Source organism: Aquarana catesbeiana, linkage group LG11 (genome assembly GCF_042186555.1).
Source record: "Aquarana catesbeiana isolate 2022-GZ linkage group LG11, ASM4218655v1, whole genome shotgun sequence".
NCBI lineage: Eukaryota > Metazoa > Chordata > Amphibia > Anura > Ranidae > Aquarana > Aquarana catesbeiana.
In genome coordinates this window covers 202,375,288-202,387,888 of record NC_133334.1, presented here as the reverse complement: position 1 = coordinate 202,387,888, position 12,601 = coordinate 202,375,288, and the positions used below count along the sequence as shown (strand labels likewise).

The window sequence follows — 12,601 nt, the reverse complement described above, 5'->3', positions numbered from 1 at the left end:
TAAAGAACTGGCAGGCGGACTATTTGAGTCGCCAGCAGTTAGTCCCAGGGGAATGGTCTCTTCACCCCGATATCTTCTGGGCCATATGCCAAAGATGGGGGATTCCAGATGTAGATCTCTTTGCATCCAGATTCAACAAGAAGATCGACATGTTTGTGGCAAGAACAAAGGATCCTCTTGCATGCGGGACAGATGCGTTGGTGATTCCGTGGCATCGGTTCTCACTGATTTATGCATTCCCTCCTATTCTGCTTCTGCCACGGCTCCTTTGCAGGATCAGGCTGGAAAACAAGTCGGTACTTCTGGTGGCCCCAGCTTGGCCCAGGAGATCTTGGTATGCAGAAATAGTAAGAATGACAGTAGGTTCCCCGTGGACCCTACCGTCACGTCCAGACCTGTTATCTCAAGGTCCAGTGTTCCATCCTGCCTTACAAATGCTAAATTTAACGGTTTGGCTATTGAAACCCACGTTCTGAAGAGTCATGGGCTTTCAGGTCCTGTGATCTCTACCTTGATCAATGCAAGGAAGTCAGCTTCCAGAGTGATTTATCATAGAGTCTGGAAAACGTATGTATCCTGGTGTGAATCCAGGGGTTGGCATCCCAGAAAATATGTAATAGGTAGAATTCTTGACTTTCTACAAATAATTAGAAATGAAGCTGGCCTTGAGTACCATCAAGGGCCAGGTCTCGGCCTTATCAGTACTATTTCAACGACCACTTGCTTCACATTCTTTGGTCCGAAACTTTATGCAGGGGGTGACGCGTCTTAATCCTCTGGTTAAGGCGCCCCTAAACCCCTGGGACTTGAATTTGGTTCTGTCAGTTTTACAGAAACAGCCTTTTGAACCAATATGTCAAATTTCTTTGGTCTTGTTGACAAGAAAGTTAATTTTTCTGGTAGCCATTTCTTCTGCTAGAAGATTATCAGAATTAGCAGCTCTTTCCTGTAAAGAGCCTTATTTAATCATACACAAGGATAGAGTGGTATTGTGCCCTCATCCTAGCTTTCTACCGAAAGTGGTTTCAGATTTTCATCTAAACCAAGATATTGTTCTGCCTTCCTTTTTTCCAGATCCCTGTTCTACGGAAGAAAGGTCACTACATTCTTTGGATGTAGTAATAGCTGTCAAGGCCTATCTGGAAGCAACTGCTCAAATTCGCAAAACAGATGTTTTGTTCATACTGCCAGAAGGTCCCAATAGAGCACCAGCAGCGTCAAAGTCTACCATTTCAAAATGGATTCGACAAATGATTATTCAAGCTTACGGTTCGAAACAGAAAATTCCACCTTTTCAAATCAAGGCACACTCCACAAGGGCTATTAGTGCTTCTTGGGCTCTATGGCTCAAATCTGTAACCTGGTCTTCAGTCCATACATTCACCAGATTTTATCAGGTGGATGTGGGAAGGCATGAGGATATCGCCTTTGGGTGTAGTGTGCTGTAGGCAGCGGTACGAGGTCCTCAGATCTGATTACACCCTACTTTGTTGTGGTTCCCCTCCCCTCAAATAGCATTGCTCTGGGACATCCCATCAGTAATTACTGAGGCTCTGTGTCCCGTGATGTACGAGAAAGAAAATAGGATTTTTATAACAGCTTAAGTGTAAAATCCTTTTCTTTTGAGGTACATCATGGGACACAGAGGTCTCGCCCCTCTTCTAATACACTTATATTGCTTTGCTACAAAACTGAGGTATCCCCAGTAAGGGAAGGGGTTATATAGGGGGTTGAACTTCCTGTCTAGGGTGTGACCAGTGTCCAATCACCTTGTGATACCCTATAACCCATGCTCTCACCTGACAGGCAGCCACAGGACTGTGTGTGATGCACCCCGCCGTTAGGTCCATAGGACATACGGACCTGGCAGGAAAAGGGTTAAAGACCTTTACAGATTACCAGTTTAGAGTTACACGGGTCTATTGCTAGAATTATTGCTCTTGCTCTGATGTTCACGGCAATACCATGTGTGGTGCGATCGCCGTTTACACATGCTTGTGGGACCTACGCTTGTTCACATTTGTGTGTGAGCACGAGGGGATGGCTGCACTTTAAATTTCTTTTAAATTTTGTTAAATTTATTTTTTCTTTACACTGTACCTTTTCTTCTTTATTTTTTATCAACTTTATTGCTATCACAAGGGATGAACAACATCCCTTGTGATAGCATGGGCTTGACAGGTCCTCTTTTTGGAGAAACCTGGGGTCTGTTAGACCCCATATCTCTCCTCTGGCCTCCAAAGCATCTGATGAAACCGAGAATGGTTTGATCAGATGCTGTACAAGCCAGTAACGGCTTGTACACAAACAAACTGAAACCGGAAGTGACAAAATCCTTGCCATTTCTGATGTCAGAGAAGGGAGGAAGGAATTTCTGTTCCTTCCATTCTTCTCAGTGTATCCAAATAAACCAGTCGCATTGGTCTCAGGCTGTCGCACCTTATCGGGACCCCCTTCCGCCACCTGTATATGTGATCGAGTGACACTGCAAGTGAAGGGTTAGTATGTGGGTGTGGCGCTGTCCTAATTTATAGAAATACTTGGTAAATTGTGTGTAGCCAAATCCCATATGTAAAGTCGCATAAACCAAAATTGCAAATAAAAAATTCAACGAAAATAAAACCAAACATAAAACAGCAAAGTGACCCCCTTTGGAGTGTGTAGGTGTAACATTGTCCTAGTGGAGAAAAAAGTGGAGAAAATGAAAAAAAATGGAAACAATGGAAGAAATCGCATAAAGGACTGCTGCCTCCACAAATGTGATTTCCACCAAGGTGGAAAAAACAGAAGGTAAGTGAAGGGTTAGTGTGTGGGTGTGGCGCAGTCCTAATTCATAGAAATACTTGGTAAATCGTGTGTAGCCAAATCCCATATGTAAAATCGCATATAAAGTATAAACCAAAATTGAAAAAAAAAAATTCAACGAAAATAAAACCAAACATAAAACAGCAAAGTGACCCCCTTTGGAGTGTGTAGGTGTAACGTTGTCCTAGTTTAAAAAATACTTTGTAAATCGTGTGTAGCCAGATCCCACATGTAAAATCGCATGTAAATTATAAACAAAATATAAACAAAATCGCATATAGCAAATATAACGGCTAGGTTGGCCCCCTTTGAATTGGGGGAGGGGGAAGGGGAACAGGGGATGAAATAAAAAAATGACTTTAGCCAAAGCTATTCCATCCGCATAAAAACCTCATATAGTGATTGACAAATATAACATTGCTGAATAATTACATAGGTTAAATCGTGACTAGTGCTCAGTGCAGTTTAAGTGAAAAACTTGACATCTTTGTAAAACAAGGCAGGTATTTGTATTAATTTTGGTGACCAGGTGCTCGTGTCTTGTGATTATGCGGACACTCACCAGCTTCTTTAACCCCTGTGGGGGCAATGCGCAGTCACAGTGTATGCCACTGTGCGGCAATCCACAGGCTGTTTCTGGGTCACGGTGACGTTTTAGGCAGCTTCTTTAACCCCTGCGGGGGTAATGCGTAGTCACGGTGTATGCCACTGTGCAGCAATCCACAGGCTGTTTCTGGGTCACGGTGACGTTTTAGGCATAAGAGAAGAAAGAGGAGATTCCATAGCGTAAAACCATAAAACACTCTTTATTGAATGCAGATGACAGAATGGTACTCACATTTAAGCAGTTTATAATAGGCAACCAAATGTCATCAAAACAGGAGAGCGTCAGATTTAAGTTGGTGATCCTCTGGGAGATGATGCAAAAGCGTCAGAATAGGCCACGCCCTACGCGTTTCGTCATAGGGACGTCAACTGGAGCGTGCCCCCTTTGCGTCACCTCCCCTCCTTTTATACTGTGCGATGTGCTGCATGCCTGCACACCGGAAACCTCCGGCGGCCATTTTCCCTTAGGTTTTTGCGCGGCCATCTTGCATGTGGCTATTTCAGACCGGAGCCATGTGTATAAACCTTTAGTGGAATATCCCTAGTGTTGTAAAAACAGGAAATGGCCCTAGTGTTGTAAAAACAGGAAATAAACCAAAGGGAAATCCGTGGCCATTTTGTGAGAGATTTTGCAGACCGAAGCCCAATAGAGCAATTGATAGGTATATGCTATTTTGCAGGCCGAAGTCCGCGGCCATTTTCTTGTAGGTTCTGCAAGATCTATGTAGGTTATATGCCTGAGTCCGCGGCCATTTTCTTGTAGAATGTGCGGGGTATATTTGGATTATACGGTGACCCCGTACGTAAAAACTTCTCCGTTCGAGTATGTGTCACTCTGAGCCACAGATTTACCAAGATGGAAAATAAACCCGTAAAGAATCATCATAGGCAGAGGCAGTATTCATTATTCACACAGTATAATTAAATATACCTGACGAATTATACATAGAAATATAAAATTTAAAATACATATACACAGAAATGTTTAATATTTATTGCTCCAAAGTACTAAAAATAAATTGCATATCACTATGTACATGCAATATTATAAAATAAAAAGTTAACTAAATATGAAAAAAAAATTTTATTGAAAATTTAATAATAAAATTAAAATAAAAATAAAAATGATAAAAAGGGGGGTAAAATAAGAGGGGTGGGAAGGAGACCGAGGGAAGATGGTGTTTGTGTCATCATGGAGCCTAAAATTAATGTCATACGTCAGGAACCTTTTTTATTTTTCACGTCAAAAAAGTTTAAGCTAACTAATAGTGGTAGTTTACTGGTAGTACTAATAGTTAGTGAGAAAGCAATTTAGGTCAACATCTATATTCATTCCTGATGGTTGTAGTGTGTCTAGCTGGAAAATCCATCTAGTTTCCTTTTGCGACACTTTAATTTTCTTGTTGTCGCCCCTCCAGTGCCCTTTTGATTTTATCAATAGCATAAGAGGGGCGACAACAAGAAAATTAAAGTGTCGCAAAACGAAACTAGATGGATTTTCCAGCTAGACACACTACAACCATCAGGAATGAATATAGATGTCGACCTAAATTGCTTTCTCACTAACTATTAGTACTACCAGTAAACTACCACTATTAGTTAGCTTAATCTTTTTTGACGTGAAAAATAAAAAAGGTTCCTGACGTATGACATTAATTTTAGGCTCCATGATGACACAAACACCATCTTCCCTCGGTCTCCTTCCCACCCCTCTTATTTTACCCCCCTTTTTATTATTTTTAATTTTATTTTATTATTAAATTTTCATTAAAATTTTTTTTTCATATTTAGTTAACTTTTTATTTTATAATATTGCATGTACATAGTGATATGCAATTTATTTTTAGTACTTTGGAGCAATAAATATTAAACATTTCTGTGTATATGTATTTTAAATTTTATATTTTATATTTCTATGTATAATTCGTCAGGTATATTTAATTATACTGTGCGAATAATGAATACTGCCTCTGCCTATGATGATTCTTTACGGGTTTATTTTCCATCTTGATAGAGTAAATCTGTGGCTCAGAGTGACACATACTCAAACGGAGAAGTTTTTTCGTACGGGGTCACCGTATAATCCAAATATACCCCGCACATTCTACAAGAAAATGGCCACGGACTCAGGCATATAACCTACATAGATCTTGCAGAACCTACAAGAAAATGGCCGCGGACTTCGGCCTGCAAAATAGCATATACCTATCAATTGCTCTATTGGGCTTCGGTCTGCAAAATCTCTCACAAAATGGCCACGGATTTCCCTTTGGTTTATTTCCTGTTTTTACAACACTAGGGCCATTTCCTGTTTTTACAACACTAGGGATATTCCACTAAAGGTTTATACACATGGCTCCGGTCTGAAATAGCCACATGCAAGATGGCCGCGCAAAAACTTAAGGGAAAATGGCCGCCGGAGGTGTGCAGGCATGCAGCACATCACACAGTATAAAAGGAGGGGAAGTGACGCAAAGGGGGCACGCTCCAGTTGACGTCCCTATGACGAAATGCGTAGGGCGTGGCCTATTCTGACGCTTTTGCATCATCTCCCAGAGGATCACCAACTTAAATCTGACGCTCTCCTGTTTTGATGACATTTGGTTGCCTATTATAAACTGCTTAAATGTGAGTACCATTCTGTCATCTGCGTTCAATAAAGAGTGTTTTATGGTTTTACGCTATGGAATCTCCTCTTTCTTCTCTTATGCCTAAAACGTCACCGTGACCCAGAAACAGCCTGTGGATTGCCGCACAGTGGCATACACTGTGACTGCGCATTACCCCCGCAGGGGTTAAAGAAGCTGCCTAAAACGTCACCGTGACCCAGAAACAGCCCGTGGATTGCCGCACAGTGGCATACACTGTGACTGCGCATTACCCCCGCAGGGGTTAAAGAAGCTGGTGAGTGTCCGCATGATCACAAGACACGAGCACCTGGTCACCAAGATTAATACAAATACCTGCCTTGTTTTACAAAGATGTCAAGTTTTTCACTTAAACTGCACTGAGCACTAGTCACGATTTAACCTATGTAATTATTCAGCAATGTTATGTTTGTCAATCACTATATGGGGTTTTTATGCGGATGGAATAGCTTTGGCTAAAGTCATTTTTTGATTTCATCCCCTGTTCCCCTTCCCCCTCCCCCAATTCAAAGGGGGCCAACCTAGCCGTTATATTTGCTATATGCGATTTTGTTTATATTTTGTTTATAATTTACATGCGATTTTACATGTGGGATATGGCTACACGCGATTTACAAAGTATTTTTTAAACTAGAACAACGTTACACCTACACACTCCAAAGGGGGTCACTTTGCTGTTTTATGTTTGGTTTTATTTTCGTTGAATTTTTTATTTGCAATTTTGGTTTATACTTTATATGCGACTTTACATATGGGATTTGGCTACACACGATTTACCAAGTATTTCTATGAATTAGGACTGCGCCACACCCACACACTAACCCTTCACTTACCTTCTGTTTTTTCCACCTTGGTGGAAATCACATTTGTGGAGGCAGCAGTCCTTTATGCGATTTCTTCCATTGTTTCCATTTTTTTTTCATTTTCTCCACTTTTTTCTCCACTAGGACAACGTTACACCTACACACTCCAAAGGGGGTCACTTTGCTGTTTTATGTTTGGTTTTATTTTCGTTGAATTTTTTATTTGCAATTTTGGTTTATGCGACTTTACATATGGGATTTGGCTACACACAATTTACCAAGTATTTCTATATATTAGGACAGCGCCACACCCACACACTAACCCTTCACTTACCTTCTGTTTTTTCCACCTAGGTGGAAATCACATCTGTGGAGGCAGCAGTCCTTTATGCGATTTCTTCCATTGTTTCCATTTTTTTCCATTTTTTTTCCATTTTCTCCACTCTTTTAATGTTCTGTTCCGTTGCGCGGATACACCACTCATATTTCATTACCGAGTGACACTGCAGCCTCCCTGTGCAGATCTGCTTAGCTCACTGTGTCCATTGCAGCCTACCTGTGCTGATCTGCAACTTCTCTGTGTCCATTGCAGCCTTCCTGTGCCGATATGCAACCTCTCTGTGTCCATTGGAGCCTTCCTGCACCGATCTGCAACCTCTCTGTGTCCATCCATTGCAGCCTTCCTGTTCCGATCTGCAACCTCTCTGTCCATCCATTGCAGCCTTCCTGTGCCGATCTGCAACCTCTCTGTGTCCATCCATTGCAGCCTTCCTGTGCCGATCTGCATACCTGATCAGCTTGTCATGCAGTCAGACGGTGGCCATTCCAGTGTACAAAAGCCACGCCTACTCCTCATCCTTGTCTGTGATAGGCGGAACTCACTTTCCCAGCAGTCAGTGTTCAGCCTATCACAGACATCCTCTCATCCTTTCCGTGGGATGAGGATGAGAGAACGTCCGTGATAGGCGGAACACTGACTTACTGCTGGGAAACTGAGTGTTCTCCTATCATAGACGAGGACAAAGAGAAGGCGCGGCATCTGTACACTGGAATGGCTGCCGTCTGACTGCATGACACGCTGATGAGGTAGGCAGACGGCAGTGACTCGAGTATAAGCCGAGGGGGGCACTTTCGGCTTATACTCTAGTATATACGGTATATATATTAAATGTGTGTATATATATGTGCAGCAGGTACTGAGTTGGTAAACCAAGAGAACTGTTCATCTGATGAATTTATTCACCTGTCATCTCATGCTGCGGAAACTTACAGAAAATTTACCTGGAATGTTGGCAGTTAATATTAACACTATAGTTGGATTGCTACATGTGATGTTGGTTTCTTTTTCTTTACAGGAGATGCATTTCCATCCTAAGGCCCTTAAAGATGTAAAGGGACAGATTGGGGCTCCAATGCCAGGAAAGATAATTGATATCAAGGTTAAAGAGGGCGAAACAATTGCAAAGGGTCAGCCTTTGTGTGTTCTCAGTGCAATGAAGATGGAAACCTTGGTCAACTCTCCAATCTCTGGAACAGTGAAGAAAATCTATGTAAAAACTGATATGCACCTGGAAGGGGAGGATCTTCTATTAGAAATTGAATAATTTGAAAAAGTAAAATTGACAGTCTTACTGGAAATAGGTTGGGTGGTCTTAACATTTTTCATGCTTTTTGCTTCATTCTTATTTGAGTGAGGGTGTGCTCGCCATTAATTGTCAGCTGTTCGAACAGTCTCATCATCATCATCATCATTGGTGTAATGGGTATTGTACATTATCGCAAAGTTATTGGTTTTGGTAGGGAGCCAATTGGGACTGTGTACTAAACTGCTAGGTATAACAACAAAACCATGCTAAGCCATGGTTTTAAAAATACCTTTAAATTCAAATCTCTATTGTACTTTGGTAGGATTTTATGCAAATGACTAAATGTTCTATTTAGAGGTTGCTTAATAACTAAAATAAATATGTATAATATAATTGTAAACCTACGTTTACCATACGTCTCTCTTTGATGATGATTGATAACCTTATAAGCAAAAAATGTGTCATAATTCATTAGCTGAATAGCACAACGCTAAATAGCACAAACTCCTCTCTATCTCTTCTTGAGATTTAGTAATGCATCTAGCAAATATGTACTCCATGCAGCTGCTAGCAAGCATATTCATGTGCTGTGATTGGACAGCAGAATTTTTATACAGTGTAGTGTACATGTCCTCACCATGTCCAGCCTTCTTATTGATATACCACCTCTGCCTTTCATTTTCTATTTTGTCCATTATTTTCTGTAAAACTAAAAGCTTTGTTTCTGAAACACTTCACCTAATTTGGTAAAAAAATAATAATTTTAGTATTCATATAGTATTTACCAGTTTAACTAAATTGATCCCCTGCAAAGTGACATGAAACAAAAGCTCATCTTCAGTGTTGCTCAAGTTAAAAACTATAGTAGTGTACTTTTCACTTGCGCACATATGGGAACAGTTCCCGGTTTCTCTTTCACTTTTTCATAAATGGAATATTGGAAGTGCTTGTGACTAGGTTCTTCTCTGAAAACATTACTTGATAGATTTAAGCATTTTTCCTTCTAAGCTTCTTTTATTGAGTAACAGAAGCTCAGTTACTTGATATATCTACTTTTGTATTTGCTTATGAGCTGCAATTTTGTGTGCAAATATAGTCTGCTCTGAAATACTGAATGGCACCTTTGAGTTCTCGGACTGTATCCCTTTAAACTCTCCTTTTAGTACATGCACAATATATCAAGGGTGCAGTCTGGTCTGCATCAAGGTTTTTGTTGCTATTGTCACTCATGGGATACTTTGTTTCGTTTACATTCTGGTTAAAAAAAAAAATCTATCAGCATTTTTATAGCAAACATAACCACTATTAACATTTGAATCTCTGGTGAAATCTATACAAATATATATATATATTTTATTTATGTACATTAAGAAAAAATAACAGTAATAAATGAACATCCTTTGTTTTATTAAGGCAGTGTGAAAATACGCAAAGGACAGTCTGAGACTAATCTTGATTAGTTTAAAGCAGTCACAATAATGAAAGATGGTTTCTGACTGATTTACTGTACCTTCCTTCAATAAATAAGCCTAAATGACCAAATCATGTTTTAATTGGGTTATAAAAAAAGTTACATGCTAACAGAAGTTTTTTTCCTTCATCGCCAAGAGGGTTACATCACTCTTTACTCTGTACAAGAATTAGTAGTTATGTGCAGAAAGCTATTCCTGTCTTCTTTGAATATTGCAGTATGCTGGTATTAAGATGGGTGCTGTCATGTTAACATAATTATAAATTCCTATGAGAGCCGTAACATCTGTAGAGCAACTTGGAGGCCACATATCAGGCTCAAGGGTTACAATATTGATGCAGTTACGTTTTTGCAGTCCCTATTGCTCAGTTTGTCTTTGTAAAATGACAAATGTATTAAACCGAAGCATGGGTTTCCGCTTACTTCTCCTGAAAGAGAAAGGATATTAAGTAGCATGTCCTCATTTTGCTACCTCACAGCAATGTATGTACTAATTTATTTAGGGCTGCAGCTGTGCATTGTGGGTGCATTCTAGGCATTTAAGGATTGTCAGCTGGCTATCTGGGCTACCCAAATTCCCATGAGTGTTTAAGCTCTGCCTATTTTAATGTTTCTACTAACCCTTTTCACCTCATTAACTTTTTATACAGGCTTTAAGCAGTTAGATGCTTTGAAATGCTCCTTGCATGCCTTTCAACCAGTACAGTCTTTTCAGTTTCTCTTACCAACACAATAGGCTTAATTCACAAAGCTCGCACATCGGGAGAAAGATACTTGATTTTTTTTTTGAAAAGTGACAGTTATTTTTAGTTGAGTCAAATAGGATTTGAAAATTACAGTCACATGGCTAAAATAGAAAGATTTATTCTTGTGATAAAGCTTTGCGAGTTGAGCCAGATGTACTGGGGTCAACACTGTTAATCTCCCAACACCTGTCACCATTTTAAGCCATCACTAGCCAGAGTGTGCAGAGCACAAGAGTACACATGGTGGTATACTTGGCACAATGTTGACCAGTACAATGATTTTAATCATGTTCCTATTTTTTACCATAGTTAAATATGTTTTAAAATCAACTAGAGATTTGGATATATAACTGAACAACCCAACTATCTGTACCACTTGAATCTTTTACTCATTTTATTGTCAATTGATATAATGATTTTATGGACCTGGGTGTGCAAATCATTGCCGATTTCATTTAAGGTGTAACTGATTCACAAATAGACATTTATGAACAGCCTCTGGGCACTATATAGCACAACACTCTGTAAAATTGTCTGACCTTTTATTAATGTTTGCGGTACAGTGAACTGTGTTTGAACTCAGCAGGGTACAAATGTGTCTAATGCAAAACTACTGCTGAGAAATTAGAAAAATTCATTGACCGCTGTAGTTTCTGTCATGCCTGTGCAATGACCTTATGCTACAGGAAGGAATTTAGTCATACGCTATACATGGTCTATATATTCGGGATCTTAGAGAAAAAAAATTCCATACGTATTTTCCAGGAAACCACGTGGCACTTTTTTTTGTGACGTGCTTTTTTATAAACTCACACTTGCATATATTTCTTTTTGCACATTTCTATGTATTTTTGGGCTGTATTTCCTTACTACAGTAACTTTCAGTGGGTGAAAACCTGTACTGAAGAATGAGGGCAAAAGCTACAAGATTTTATTTTTTTCATTGATTAACCAGATTTTATACAGTGGTGTTAGATCTACTGCTGTTCTTCTTAAAACAACAGTTTCCACTCTTCCCTTCTTTGCATTATTTGTGATTTGACTTTTGCTTGAAGACATTGACCAATTTTTTTTCTAAGGATAGAGGCCTTAATATATGTAAGATAAAAAAGTTATTCATTTCTTAGTTCTTGTCTCAATTTTTTGTGTTCATTGGCTTGCAGAACTAATCTAGAGGCAACTTTAAGTGGTGATTTCTTATGTTGAGCAACACTGGAGCATTGCTAACTGTGGACCATTAACTTTGGCTCTAAAATGTTGTACCAGTATTTTTTTTTACCTTTGTTTACATCATTAACTGGACAGTATAAGTGTATTCCTCTGTCAATGCAGTGTCTTACCTGTATACACTAATTATGCCTTTGAACATCTTGTCATTATTATAAAAATTGTACTGTTTGTCAATTAGAAATAAACATCAATTTGTGCATCTTTTAAGTTTATTGTTTTTAGTATTTGTTTTTAGTGGACTTGATTTTTTTTTTCAATTGCACACATTTTGTGTACTGCAGTTTTTACTGATACCCTTTTAGAAAATAACACAGAATCAGACCTCACAATGAGCCGCTACCGAAGATCTTCACACTGCGCCACAGAGAAAACCAATATGAATGGAGCAGCCACTTCAAAGGGAAGAGCATGATAAAACAGATCTACCAAACATAAGTTAAAAGGTAAATAGTGGCGCCCATAATGCACGTACATGAGTATTACACACCCAGTGAGTGGTACTGTGCAAACATAGGAAGAAATATTTCATATGCTATGGTAATAAAAATGTAGAACGGTATCTACGTGATAGAAAATTCAGTTGATCCGACACGGCACCACGTGATTAACACCATGTCTCCACTCCCCAGTTGGATGTGAACTCACCAGCATTTATTGCCTCACACGCCCGTGTTTAGCATATAGGGCAGAAAACCCCTCAGGGTTA

General features: G+C 39.5%; 1 protein-coding gene across 4 annotated transcripts in view; it reads left to right on the top strand.

Moving 5' to 3' along the window:
• Positions 1 to 12,102, top strand: part of PC (pyruvate carboxylase) — a 989,411-nt gene extending 977,309 nt beyond the window's left edge. For all 4 annotated transcript variants that reach the window (XM_073605170.1, XM_073605168.1, XM_073605171.1 and 1 more), the window contains one exon: positions 8,218 to 12,102. In XM_073605170.1, the coding sequence (XP_073461271.1) occupies positions 8,218 to 8,466 (249 nt within the window). In that variant the 3' untranslated portion in view covers positions 8,467 to 12,102. The remainder of the gene's footprint in view (positions 1 to 8,217) is intronic.
• The last annotated feature ends 499 nt before the right edge of the window (positions 12,103 to 12,601 follow it).